The sequence below is a fragment of the Papaver somniferum genome, chromosome 5, assembly GCF_003573695.1.
Source record: "Papaver somniferum cultivar HN1 chromosome 5, ASM357369v1, whole genome shotgun sequence".
Taxonomy (NCBI): domain Eukaryota; kingdom Viridiplantae; phylum Streptophyta; class Magnoliopsida; order Ranunculales; family Papaveraceae; genus Papaver; species Papaver somniferum.
Window position 1 is genome coordinate 110,226,300 of NC_039362.1, and position 14,807 is coordinate 110,241,106.

At 36.7% G+C, this 14,807-nt stretch overlaps 1 protein-coding gene across 3 annotated transcripts; it reads right to left on the reverse strand.

Annotated features, from left to right (window-relative positions):
- Positions 1 to 557: 557 nt before the first annotated feature.
- On the reverse strand, positions 558 to 10,583 carry LOC113282402. Of its 3 annotated transcripts, none has more exons than XM_026531392.1 (21): positions 10,121 to 10,583; positions 9,342 to 9,404; positions 8,450 to 8,760; positions 8,219 to 8,318; positions 8,063 to 8,140; positions 7,883 to 7,942; positions 7,665 to 7,769; positions 7,141 to 7,251; positions 6,634 to 6,675; positions 6,280 to 6,408; positions 6,005 to 6,204; positions 4,918 to 5,207; positions 4,724 to 4,845; positions 4,379 to 4,421; positions 4,185 to 4,276; positions 3,735 to 3,783; positions 2,650 to 2,720; positions 2,430 to 2,549; positions 2,151 to 2,239; positions 1,602 to 1,647; positions 558 to 1,031 (listed from the first exon to the last, which is right to left on the reverse strand). In XM_026531392.1, the coding sequence occupies exons 1-21, from the start codon at positions 10,337 to 10,339 to the stop codon at positions 981 to 983; spliced, it is 2,391 nt and encodes a 796-aa protein (XP_026387177.1). In that variant the 5' UTR covers positions 10,340 to 10,583; the 3' UTR covers positions 558 to 980. The 3 variants fall into 3 exon arrangements, with proteins under 3 accessions (XP_026387177.1, XP_026387178.1, XP_026387179.1); XM_026531393.1 differs by having other exon boundaries at positions 6,005 to 6,201; positions 10,121 to 10,582; XM_026531394.1 differs by lacking the exon at positions 7,141 to 7,251.
- Between the last annotated feature and the right edge of the window lie 4,224 nt (positions 10,584 to 14,807).

Genomic DNA, 14,807 nt, shown 5'->3' on the forward strand with positions numbered 1-14,807 from the left:
CTATATTGACAGTGGTCACACCAGTCTCCCCAGAAGATGAAACAACATTTCTCTTGCGGATTGGGTGAATCCGCGGATTTCGAACTCCAACCGCCGAAAGTGCGGATTTGAGAATCTCACCTGTGTCCGGCCCATTGATCTTGCGGATTGGACGGATACGGGTGAAATCCGCGGTTCCGGACTTTTTGCTCACCCCTACCACCAGCTACTTTTGTCTTGATGGGTTTTCATATCCCACGTTAGCAGTTTACAAGTATAAATTATCTACAGTGGCAGTGGGACTTGTTTCGTTCAACAATAGATGCATACGGGTTCTGCTCATGAGATTCATAGGTCGCAGAACATCTTAATGTAGCTAAAGATCAAACTTAAAACCCGGAATTTACAAGTACAGATTATCTACAGTAAAACTTGTTTCAGTGAACAATGAGATGCACATGGGTTCCGCTGTGAGATTCATAGGTCAAAGAACATCCAACTGTAGCTAAAGCTCAAACTAACCATGTAATATAACCATGGGTGTAAAAAGTAAAGCAACAAACTAGGGAGATTATTCGTCTAAAAAGTAGCTGAAGCAAATTAGCAGCTCTTAGACATTAGTCGAATTCTTTCGAACTTAAAAATCTGAAAGGTCATCATCATAGTCAATAGAAAATAATAAAGGATACTGCAGGTAACTATACAAGATTCAATAGGCAATAACAAAGTTGCTGACAAACCTGCATCTAAAGAGAAGATAGAGCTTGCAATAGTACGACATTGTTAAGAACTACAACAGGGAACGTCCCTGGAATGCCTCCACTTCGCTCAGTTAAAAAATTGACTGGACTTCTTACAAGATGAGGTTTAGATGCACTAACTGCAGGAAAAATCTACAACCCTGCACTCATTTCACATGAGTAACCTACTACTTAACTACAAACACTTTACAGAAAATACCCCCAATTGAGCTTGAAACAAAAGCCCCCCAAAAATGCACTCTACTTGTGGAAAAACAGACCCTTTTTCTTCCCTTTTCTTTTCTCAACAGCCTGCAAAATGAAGAGTATGTTTATATATACACTTTCCAATGAGCTGAGCAGAAGGCTGCAACAGGTTTCAACAAAAATAAGTACTAAATAGAGATAGGTCATCAAATAAAAAGATGATGCCGCTTCAATTTATGTTATCATTGATATGAGACCATTTCTGCTACAATCTAAAAGATAAACTGTCCAAGTATGCTATGATTCTCAAGAGATTTGCCTAGTAAAATTCTTGGCCCCTGAAGTCCACTAAAATTGCTACCTGACTTCTGATATCTATGCAGTTTATACAGTACTAAAATATATCTCTAATAGAATCTTGCACACAGAAGCGAGAACAAGAAAAATTACTAACATGGCCTTTATAGAATACTATGATAGTATCATCACAATTTCAGCTAGAAGTAAGTTTAGAATAACAATACAGTGCCTAAAGAACCCTAACAATGCAAAGCCAGTTTTTAAAAGACTACATCATACGATATGTGCTGCATAGTGCATGGAATTACCAGTTGCCACATAGAAACAAATGCCAACTTACAAACAAATGTTCAATTTTAAAAGTCGAAGTTATACCCTCATGATAAATAATCTCATCGTGAGCACAATGGTATCTCTTAACCTGCATAAAGAAAATCAAAGTGAGATTAAAGACAGACTTGGTGAACAAGAGGTGGGATGTTGTTCAACAATATATCTCAGAAATAAACATAGAATTACAAAACTTTAGAATGTTCGCTAAATTATTTCACAGCAAAACAGCTGCTTCGAAATATAGATATCTACACTACGTAATGCGAGATCTAATTATTTAAGCTTCATAGAAGTGGTTAGTAGTTTTCCTAACAGATGTTTCATTCTCTTCATAGATATGGGCATAGAAGGGCAGTGAGGCTGCTAAGCTCTTCCACAAGTGACTGAGCATGAATAAAATAACAGATTGGGATGAATGTAGGCGGTAGGCTTGAATGATAGGGTATACTTGCAAAAAAGAGTGACATGGAGTTACAAATATTTATTCTTGGCAGACACCCCATATTTGAAGCAATCTCCTCCTGGTTTTTATCTTCTTCTCTAGCAACTAAGGTCTTCATATTGTCTACATAATGACCAATCAGTACTTACGCGCTACTATCTGTTGTTTTTAAAGGATGTTCAACCCCGCCAGCACCAGAAATCGAAAATGCTGTAGGACTTCCGTAGGGAATTGTAACCTGCAAAAGATGCAATGAAATAAGAAGATAGTTAATGCATTACCAGCATGGGAAGACTTGGGATAATGAACCTGAAGACAAATAATAGATATTGTATGCTAAGTTATGAAAACCGAGACAGTGACAGCATCAGTCTTTCAAAAGGTTCAGGTAATCATGACTAGATCAACATAAAGGTGAAAAATCGTACAGCTGTGATCGGGAGAAACTTTTCTGTGACAACAACACCACGAGGTCCATTGCACTTGATACTATAACCCTCTCTCTTAATGGCCAAAATAGCTGGCTCCCATATATCAAGATATCCGACCTGCATCAAGGAGAAAATATGGCTTAGTTGCATTTGGTTGCCTGCTGCATGAGATTAAGTAACAACAGAATAACAATCTTTATACATGAAGCTGTCGTACCGCGACAGAAACTTCATACGAAGCATGTCCACTATGAAGGGTTTTCTCTATCTGTTCTTGCATATCAGGATCTGCAACCAACAGCAGAGAAAAGTTTAAATGCAAGCAACTTGCTATTGACTAAAAGCATGAGCAGCTGGAACTAATAATTAAAACAGAAGGAATGCTCAAGAAATTCAGGCTAAGCTGGTATATATGGAACAAAAATTCCTAAAAGCACATTAGCATAAAAGGCAATTGGATTTCTATGTTTAAATAATCGCAACAGCAACAATACTCTCTTCGAACAAGCTACAAGTACAGATTTCATCTAGCATAATAAGATTCTGGAACAGATGTAGTTGAAAGACACTGCATTAATAAGCATGCTATGTAACATTTCTTGTGTGCTGACAGCATTTTCCGAAGTAAATGTAACAAATACCTCTTGCAGAGTTGTAACTAGGATCTTTAAAGCATCTTTAAAGCAGCATTTGGTGCACATTTCGAAACACATATAGTTCATATTCAATACAAAGTTTTCGCTTTTTGAAAAATGCAATTAACGTATAATTCAAGTCAACCGGGTTCTTCCTGGTCCTGGTGGGATTAAAATAAATAATGGTTGTTCTTTTGGCAATCTAGGAAATACAAGTGCTGGGGAAAACTTAAGGAATCATTCGCTGCAATCCTAGCATAGGGTATTGTTTAAATATAGGTTGGTCCAGAATTTGATTCGCGTGACTCTGAACTTCTTCTTATGGCTTTCAATGGTAAGTTTCTGATGCCTTGGTGTTTGAAAGTCCGATGAGATATTACACAAGTAGGCCTCAAAATGTCAACTTTCTCCACTCTCGAATTCATAGAAAACGTAATAGTTGTGTGGACTTTTTCGCTAAATGTAGAGCTGATTCTTCCGGATAACAGTGGCGACAAGCTTCGCCAAGTGAAACCGCTACTCTAATTGGGAGAGATATGAATGGTCTTCCCAACTGTAGAATTAAATAGTCTATTTGGAGGTTTTGGTTTTTTGTTCCCTTCATTTTTCGTGGAGTCCATGTTATTTCGCACAAACAAAAATGAAAAAGTGAAATGGGCAAACTTACCAAGGGCAATCTTTATTTGCTCATTTGCGAACACTTTTACGAGTTCACCCTGAAATATTACAAAAAATATTTTCTCAAACACAAGTAAAGGAACATAGGCATAACTTGTGTAAGCAGCCGTAAGGCCTGTGAAATTAGGTTCTTTCGTGACAAAGAAAAACTTCTAACAAACTACAGATTTTACAGAACACACCCTCAATTTTTTGACAGTTCCCTGAACAAGATACCACTATCAATTATTTGTAGTGATGAAAACATGAAAACTGAAATCTCATATATTCTCTATTATCTTTGAATAGGGAGATTAGAAAGTACAGCTGAAATTGGTATCCTAACTTCTCGGTTACACTTTCATAAGCTATAGCTACCAAACTGAAATACAGACAAATTTCATCTTTCTGAAAATAGTTATGCTAACATGTTAACACAACTATTTGAGAAAATAAATACCTTGCGCTTTCTGTTGTCAAGAGGTTGGACATGTATTGCAAGGTAGGAATCCACATCATCAGCAGTGACCAGATAGTTAGGCTGCTTTGCACCTGTGGACAAATATTATTCAGACAAGGCCGAGGATGAGAAATAATCGAACAGGAGGGAGAAAGTATCAGAGCAGAATCAGCAAAAAAGAAAAAACTTAGTACCTTCAATATAGTGTACTGATCCATCTTCCCGATATCTGACCCACTGGTAAAGTTCAAACACAGGTCAAGACTCCAAACAACTTATGTTTGGAAGAGATACTTTGTTTCCACAATTTAGCAATATTTTTCAGAAACTAGAACTATTGTACACATGTACTGGAATTACTACTTCCAGAATACAGCATATAGACACGAGATTTAAGTCAAAAATAAGGTCAGGCAGAGGTTACAGTAACCTACATTTGAAGCGTCCAGGTAACATCCCACCAATGGTAGTCTAATACCCTAATCTCCAATAAAATGAGACTAAGAAATGCTAGCAATATTTAAAAGCTCAAAAATTACCTCAAAATTGCAGCTGGTTGTTCCATTAACAGAATAGCCACAAGCTTGAAGATCCCTACCCGGAAAAGCTTCACCTGAAATCTGGAGCCCTTCTATGCCAGGTAAAGGATCATCTTCAGCAGCTGCAAATTAGAATATGATTTAAGTAGTAGGCCCGGTGATCAAACTGACACTTAAAAGTAAAAGAAACTAACCTTCAGAAAATGAGGATGAAGGCTCCTCAAGCACTGCGGGTAAATAAGGAGAATATGAGGTGCCTGGATCATCATGTGTCGGTGTCATATAAGGAGAATTTCCAGAACTCCAATGAGGTGAAGGCTCTCGCCCACTATCAAGTCCAACAGCGTCCGGGTCGTCCATCCCACCACTACCAAGGTAGTCGTTATTAAAAGAAAGTTGTTTAGCAGCGTTTTCTTCACTGAAATGCTTATTATGAAAACCACCCTGGCTGATGTTCAGTGATACATCTTGGGTTGCAGGATTCCTGGAGTAAGATTAAACATCGAGGTGGAGACATTCATTAAAAGCAGTTGAACACAAGCCCGAACAATCACGTACTTTTCCAACAAAGACGAGCATCAGTAAAGAACCTAAAAAAATTGTCGCAGCGCACCAGTGTTATCAAAAATCATTTCACTCATTTGTTAACAAAATTGAGTTCCAGTGTAAGAAGGCTCAGTTAATTCAGCATGCCAAATACTCCATAACTTACTGGCTATTCATGGTCCTAATTAACCAAATTGTAGGGGACGTCCTTCACAAATTCAACTCAGTAAAAGAAGCTTTGTAGATTACAAGGAGAGACTCATCTAACATGCTCTCATAGAAGAAAAGGGATCTTTGAAAAACAAATAATGAACTATGCTGACGTATGATGATTATTCTCTTAAACAGTACTGTGGACCTTCATTTGAGTAACTTCAGGCTAAATCTCTAGCTAATCAATCAACAATTGCAAACATTTTTCTTTACAAATTTAAATCACATAGATCAAACTGCTTATGAAACAGGTTTAGAACAGAAACCATTTATTCTCCTCCAGGTCCTTACATGGTTTAAGCTTAAGATACCCCTTTTTGTGCTATTGACAGATGATACTCACTTCTTCTATTTAAAAGCATCAGATGTTCATAACAATAAGCAAGACTACTAATTGCATTAACAAATGAATCACCCATGACTGATTTCTATTTCAATACATGTCAATGTAACAAATCAAACAGCAACACAATTGTACTAGAAATTTTATGTTTAATCATCTAGTCTTCAGTTCAAACTCACCTGCTTGTAGAAGGAAATGGCTGTCCCAAGTTATCAGGTTCCGGGCTTTTTGACCCATCACCAACAAAATCAGTTTGGTGTGTATGCTGCCCCAATGAGTTCCAATCTGTGGCTGCCGGAGCATTTGCCCGAGCTGAAATAGGCGTCTGACTATGAGAATATGCTGGCTGAGGCACCAGTTCAAGCCCATTTTTGTTCTGCTACGGAAATGTGAGAATTAACACAAGTCATTTAAATATGAAGGAAGAAAATTACAGAAAGGCATGCCGTCATACTGATGTATTCAGCGCTGGACTCCTGGAAGGTGATTGTGCTTGTGATTGTGATTGTGGAGTAAAAATTGGGGGATTCAAAGACTCGGAACGCCATGGCGCCAACTGGTAATGAGATTCCTTTAACTTTGCCTGTGACATTTAGAAAACTACATATAAGTTTTGACACCTGTAAGAAATCGAGCAATTTCAATAGTAATTCTACACCTGACAGTAATGCTCCCCCAATATCCTTCGAAGATATTGAGTGCAGGTACTTAATAGTTCAAAACTTTTGCCAGTGAGACAATCAAACCAGAATAACTAATAAATACAAATAAACAATTGCTAAAGTTTTTCTGATCTATGTAAATATACCTCTGTAAGAATGAGTTTCTCCTGCAGGTGTTTAAACAGAACCTGCAAGATGGAAGAAACTATTACATAGGCTAATCTAAACACAGCTATCTGACATCTATAAGCACAATAATTTTACGCATGTAGCTTTGTCCATCTTATTTTTATGAGAATATATATTCACTTTTACAGGCTCAAGTTTTGCACATTCGGAAATTGTGCCAGATTCCAGCCTTCGATAGACCGATAAAATACCCAAAGGATTCCTGATGAAGCCACATCATTAATCATAACTATTAGACACATCTTTTCTCCATAAACCTGGACCCTTTCAGAAAAGGTCCATGTAAAAATTCAATAGCTTGATTTAGGCAATCGACAATTTGATCAAAGCGTAAATAGGTAAGGACGGTAATAGTTCAAAGAGATAATCAAATGAAAATTAATCAAAGAAAAAAAAAACTCCACTACAAAACTTAGAAATGCAGGAGCAGTTAACTCTATAATACATTAATTGCACATTAAAACCTTTAGGTTGCTGACAATGGATTGAGCATCAAGCACCGGTGGCTGCAGAGAATAATCTTCTAAAAGAGGTAACAAAGACGATATGAATATTGATCTTTCTTGTTGTGCTGCCTGAAAGAATCAAACCTCAGACAATTTCATTTAGAATGCAGCAGATACAGCTTCGATAAACAATGAAAACGAAGTTGACAAAGGCAAACTAGCAACAGTTATCAAAATCCATCAAACAAAACGATGTGAAACCAGATATTCTCGAAAAGGATTGATTACTTTTAACACACAATAGATGATAACCAAAATAGGTCACCGAAATTTCTTAAAAGGATTGATTTCTTAAAACATTCTACTAGTCTACCACTTGCACAGGCTCACAAGTCACACGTGCATATCAAAATTGGAGAGCTCGTTTGCCTAGCATTTTCAGACACCACACCGAAAAATTCAAAGCTATGGCTTTTGTAAGGTATATGCAAACTTACGCACACAAAACCATACCTTTAAATGAGCAAATAACGGGAAAGTACCTGCAAAGCATATGTAAGGCGTATGTTTTCCTCAATTATGTCTTGTCTGTATGAGAGAGATTTTGATGCAGCATCAACAAGGTCTTGCTGTTGCTGATCAAATGCCTGGCAGTATGTGTTGAAACACAAGTTTCTCAGAGTTAGCTATAGAGGTAGAAAAGAGTAACAGAAGAAAGGGAAAGAGGAAATGTAAGAAACAGAAGCAGAATCTTACGCACCATACGCATATAAGCAATACGTTTCTCCAGAGCATATTTTTCATTACGTATTTGTGCTTCCTATTGAAGTGTCGATGAGTTATTCAATATGCAAGTCAATAAGGGCATCAATAAGTTGAAGTTATCAGGTAAATGACAACCATCCAGAAAAATGACAACAAACAGATGAGCCAGCATTACCCTAATCGAATATTCACCGAGATGTTTTCGTAACTGCAAAATCTCTTCTTCGTGCTCTCTAACCTTGAGAACAAGCTCCTGCAAAGAATAAATATGTTGGTCCATAACCTCTGATGCATACTCAAATCAACTGGTTCATACCAACAAAAGCAGTACCTTCTTCCATGGGCTGCTCTGACTATCCTGTTCAGAAACTGGAACCAGCCCTTGTCCAAACAGATTCATCTTGGAATCAAACTCTCTTTCTCGGAGGTACCTATTAGATTATAAAATTGTAACAAATCTGCTATGTAAATAATAATGTGAAAACTCTGGCACGGAATCAATTTGAAAGGTCATATCTAAAACCAATGAGTTAAAGGTGTCTTGTGTTCCCCTGGGAACTACCTGTTTGGAGAATAGGACCTTGGAGATGGTGAGGATAACTGACTTAGAGTACCATTCAACTTGTTGGATTCAGTGTAGTGCTGACTTTCACCAAAAGTATGTACAGCAGGATGCTCGCTTCTTGGCGCTCCATTTTGTTGCAGAACAAGAGCACCCTGTGAACCAAGTACTGTCGCATTATCTGTCCATCTAACCCTATCGTCTTGATTCCTTGAGGTATTTTCAAATCGCTGTGCTTTGTAACTTCCCTGAACATGCTCATCCTGTAAACCATCCGATTGGAGTCTCGGAGAACTTGACTCATCTGATTTCTGCCGGAGCACAGTTTACCACAATGTATGATCAGAAGGTAAAACTAAAAAGGCTACATGGTGTTTGATGTTGAAAAAAAAACAAATGAACAAGAAGAAAAACTGCCAAAAAATGAAAAAGAAAAAAAAAAGAAGAAGATTGAGTTTATTCTGGCACGTAATGTGCAGAAGCATTTCCCTTCCAGCAGAGTTTGAAATCCCTCTATATGGTTCTAATGTCAGTAGCCTTGCCTATATAAGTACCACTGTTTGGTAAATTATGAAATGTTAAGGTTCCAATCAAATGATTAGATCATTACGAAAACAAATATAACAAACTATTTATGAGGTGTCGCCAGTTCGCCGGTTAATACTTCAGAACCTCTCACTTCTATGATAAAATAGTGAATAGGTAAATTAACATACTAAAAGAAAGAAAGAAACATGTGCAGAGAAGTGTATTTTGAGAAAAATTTAAATTATTATCACAGGTTGGGAAAAAACTGCATACAACAAAGGCAAAGACCATTAAGAAGTTTAGGGATAACGAATTAGCGTGCTAAGTATACATATATTAGAACGATAGAAGTATGAGCGCTTACATATCTGTCAAGCTCCTGTGTTCTTTTCTGAAGCTCCACCCGTAAGCGATTATTCTCTTCTACCTAGGAATATGTTTACAGACAATATGAGCCCCACCCTTTTTGAGCCAATAAAAAGGGAAGAAGTTGCAGAGTAGAAAAATGAAACAAAATAACCAAACAATATTGTCGCTATAAGTTACACCGAGAACTGTGGCACTGGATGCATGTCAAGCATGTTGCCTCAAGAACCTCTGTAAAGACAGCTATCAAAGATTAGAAATGACTAATATCCTTATTTCAACTAATGTTATTGTGAGGGAATGTTTTCCTTCCGTCTCAGCAGTATTTCTTCGTAAAAATATCCAAGTATAAACCAGCGACCACTTGTACTTTCGTTTTTCTCTCACACTCTATCTTTGGAACTGCTAGTTGCGCTACGAATAGCTTGTACTTAGCCATTTTAGATGGCCTCCACTTACCAGCTCTCTTACGTGTTAAAGAATTCTACCAAATTCCTAAAGTTATTGAACCTCAAAAACATATTCAATCACTTACAACTTAATGCCCAAAGCATGCTTGATAAGTGGTTTCAAATGTACCAATAGTTAAGAACATCCAAACCAAGATCTAGGCTACATGAATTTAATGGACGCCAAGATAAAACTCACTTAACATGGAAACGATTACATTTTAAGCCTAAATCATAAACAATTTCTACACATTTTATAACCTAATTCAATAAACTTACACAAAACCAATTCAAATAGGTAAAAGAAGAACAAAGAAATTTATCTAACCTGTTGTTTAATAGTAGTTTCAGCAGCTTCAACAGCTTTCATAACCTGAAATAGACTATTATCTTTAGGAGTAGATTCCTGGTGTTGATGACTATGAACACCTATTTCTGAAAACTTATCAACCAAATTCCCAATCCCACCGCTTTCCATATTAGAATTAGTATTCCATTGAGATCGAGTTTCTCTTATGTAATCTGATTCATTTCTGTAAGCTCCCATATCCAAATCCAACCACAAAAAACACACAAAATCACAACTATTACGTACCCAGTTCCATCAAAACTTAAATAAATCTAAAAATACTAGGAATTACGAAATTCACATAAGATTCTACGATGATCCAAAGAAACCCTAGAAATTTAAACAGTGTGGAGAGATTATTTAATAAGAAGAAACCCAAAAACAAAAGAAAAGAGAGTGAAAATGAGTATGATTTTTTTTCCTTCTCTCTTCCGAGGGAAATGATAGATGTTTTTATGATTGGCCGATGAGGGTTAATCAATTTCTGGTAATTTACGGTTGGGGCCATGCGATTTATTTACGTGTTACTCTTTGATTTGATATAATTTACGTGTTGATTATGATGCTTATTAAAATGTAGGCACTAATGAAAAAGTAGGTGGTGTGACGCATACGGATCTTCCCATTCCCAGTCCTAGTTAGCAATTCGGGATTCGGCAAACGTACGGAACGGCAAACGTACGAGTATTATACGGTTTTGTAAAATCCAGATTCGGTCCAAAATTCGGTCAACGGGACGTGATTCGTCAGTAATTCGGAACGACATACGTATGTGTATAATTCGATTTATAAATGTGAGTTCAGCTCTGAAAATTCGGTATCTATATATACCAAATAATTTGTATTTATAAGGTCATAGACCAATTTTTATGCATATGTGTGAGTTATTTAAAGAAAAAATAAAATTAATATGATGATATTAATAATATGTACAACATTAGTTATCCAAGAGGACGTCGTATGGTGGTTTAGATGCTTGGTTAGTGAGTTTGAGATCTCTCTCACCTTCACCTTCAAATCTCTTCAGTCGTTTTTGTTTCATAAAAATTACAACACGTCTAATATTCGGTCGTGTATGCTCGGAAGGCAGTAAAGCCCAAAAAGTGGAGTCTTTGAAAAGTAAAAGCTAAAGAATTTATGGCGAATTAAACGGACGTATCATTCGGAATACGTAAAATTCGTGAACGCTTCGCGAATAATCCGGGAATGCCACATAATACGCGACTTGGGTTCGAAGTTGCAAACGTACGCGAATAAGACGGTAAAATTCGTGATACGGAAAAATTCGCGAATCATTCGCGAACTTACTAACTAGGTTCCCAGTGGCGGTGGCAGTAGATTTGCAAATCCTAATTTTGGTTAAAAAGAATTATGGTACTCTAATACGGCGTTGCGTTTTTGGATACAAAAAAATCAATTTTTTTTTGTTGCTATAAGTCGTTCTGAAATTCCACACCCAAACTGATTTCTTGCCTTTTGATGTATCCAAACGTGTTATAAAGCAAGGCCTACGCAAATTATTCGACGCCTACCATTAAATGTTAAAAATTTACTTAATGAGATACACTCTTAAATTTACACTATTCCGGGAGATACTTCCTCTGACCCTAAATAGGTAACATATTTATTTTTAAATTTTGTCCTACTAATAAATGACCTGTATCGTTAAATAATGAGATATTTTTAAAATTATTTTTTTAACTGATTATTGTTAGTATAAGAAATATGTATAATTTGATGGACATGTTTATATTCGTCATAGAGATGTTTTAAAATGCTTTTCATTGGTATAAAGTTTACAAATATTGGTGATATAATTTGGACTCACACTTCTACTTTCACACTGTCTCACACTTTAAGCGTCTTTTTTTCTAAAAGATCGTAAACAACATGTTTCTCCTACATAGCTCTATGTTCCTACCAAAAATGAGCACATTCTGAAATGTATAACACCAACATCTACTTTGGAAATTGGTCGTCGAAATTGGCCGTCGAAAATTAACGGATTTTCAACTGTTAAAATTAAGATAGACAGATTATGAGGGTTGGAATTTTGGAATCTACACGTTTTTTGTGGGTATGTAGAGCTTTACAAGAGTAATGTACCTCAAAAATATTGGTTTCAAATCCGTTATCGTTTAGGATTTTTTTAGGTAAAAAGACTCCCGAAATGTGAGATAGTGTGAAAATAGAATTGTGAGTGGATCATCCCTCTATAATTTGAGAAATAAATCATTTCTAAATTTTACTAATTAATATCCATAGGGATATAACTAAGTCATCTATTTAGGGATGGAGGGAGTATTATTTTTGATGAAACTTAAACGGTAGCGTATTTGAAGCTAATATTTTGAGGATATGCTCGTCTTACAATACTCTACATACGCACAAAAAATGAGCACATTCTGAAATACTAAACCTAACCATCTACCAATCTTGATTTTAACGGTTAAAAATTCGTTGATTTTTGACGGTTGATATTCTAAGTAGTAGATGGTGGAGTTATACATTGGGTACATTATTTATATGTCCCTACTTTTGACACTCAATAAATATATCCTTATACAACAATAAATATGCCCTACTTTTTAATAACCTTATCCACTTAAAATTAGATTACATTAATAACCTCATCCATATAATATTTTTCTTTATTTCAAAAATGGAACAAATTTCTTCCTCTACCCCTTCACCACCACCGCCACCACCAACAACAACAACATTCAACTACCATTCCACCATCACCGTTCAACAATCACCACCTACCAACCGCCACCACCACTAATATTCCACCACCACTCCTTCACCACCACCAACAGTCCTCCACCACCACTAGTCTGTCGCCGCTACCACCACTAGTTCGCCGTCGCCGCCACTACCATCGCCACCTTCGTCGCCACCACCACTGATTTAGATATTTTGTATCAACAACAATAGTTGATCCAAATAAAAATAGAACCAACAGTAGAAGTTGATCCAATTAAGGGGATCAACAACGATAGTTGATCAAAAAAAAAAGGATCAACTATAAAAGTTGATCCAATTTATGGGATCAATAATGGTAGTTGATCCCCCTAAAATGGATCAACAATGAAAGTTGATCCATGTAAATGGAGTGAACTTGGCGTGAGTCGAACACGCATCATCTGACATGGAGTCAGTCATGCTACCATTGAACCACAAGTTCAACATTGGAAGATATTTAAATGATTTAAACTACAAGCATGATTATACTAATTCAATAAAATGTTGTTGAAAGGATCAATCACCTCGCAATAATCTTAATCGATTAACGAAACAAGATATTAAGGAATCACAAACGATGAGACGAAGGTATTTGTGACTACTTTTCTATCTTGCCTATCGGAGATATAAATCTCAAGACAATTTTACGATTGTACTCACACACGATAGAAAACAACAATATCGGATTAAGCAACTACAGAGAAAATAGTTGGGGTCTGGCTTTACAATCCCAATGAAGTCTTCAAGTCGTTAGCCTACATGGTTTCGTGAAAAACCTAAGGTTAAAGGAGGATCGACTCTAGCTTATACAACTAGTATCACACAGGAGGTGTGGGGCTAAGGTTTCCCAATTGCTAGAGTTCTCCTTTATATAGATTTCAAATCAGGGTTTGCAATTTAAGTTACCTTGGTAACAAAGCATTCAATATTCACCGTTAGATGAAAATCTGATTAGATTCAAGCTAATGTCTTTCAACCGTTAGATCGAACTTAGCTTGTTATACACAAATGAAATGCACCTTCATTTAGGTTTGAGTAACCGTACCTAAACGTGTACACTTAGTCGGTTCAACAATAGTTAACCAATGGTTAGCCATATGAGCACTTTCATATCAACCTTATTCATCTCCACCATAACTGGTTCAAATGACTCAAATGAACTAGTTAGAGAGTTGTCCAATTGATTAGATCTCATAGAAGTATACAAGACACCATTGAAGCAACATCAATTTTGATTCACTCGAATCAATTCATGAACATTATAGCCACGGTTTGCAAAGATTGCATTCCTTATTATATAAATGTTTTAGTTCATGAATAAACCGATTTTAGAAAGTGACCTACTTAAGTATGCAAACGGGTACGCATACCTAAGTAGCCGGACCGAGTTTGGTTACGCCAATACACGTACGGGTGCGCATACCAATTCACACTTCCAAATTCCAGCAGAAATTCACGGACGTGAAACTTCCGCCAGTATGCGTACGGGTACACATACTTTCCCAGATTTCCAACAACCGCCGGTAGGCGTACGGGTATGCATACTTTAGGTTCCCGGTTTTGGACTTTTACACAAATGTGAGAACACACTATGTTTATATCCAAACATGGTTACTTGTTCTAAACTCTCATTTCAATCATTGAAACTTTTTTGGAGGTGTTTGAGGGTGAAAACGATTTCTGCTGATTTTGGTAATTTCGGGTGTGTGGGTGAGAAACGAATTTAAACCCTAAACAATGTACTGCAAGGGAGTACTTTAGATTCGAGAGATCAATCTGTACAAATCCGGCCTAAACCAAGAAATGGCCGTTCCAGACTTGCTTCGGTCACAAAGTAAAGGAGAAGGGTTGGTTTTGGGAAGGGAAGCGAAGAAAGTGTTGAGACCAGAATAGTTGATTCTGGAAGAGTAGTTGTTTTCTA

Bases quoted from the DNA above. Each gene is read 5' to 3' on its own strand.
- LOC113282402 (XM_026531392.1), bottom strand. From the start codon at position 10,339: ATGGGAGCTTACAGAAATGAATCAGATTACATAAGAGAAACTCGATCT. The intron at 6,205-6,279 runs GTATGACGGCAT...ACATTTCCGTAG, and splicing joins GTCCAGCGCTGAATACATCA to CAGAACAAAAATGGGCTTGA. The intron at 2,550-2,649 runs GTACGACAGCTT...TCCTTGATGCAG, and splicing joins CGTATGAAGTTTCTGTCGCG to GTCGGATATCTTGATATATG.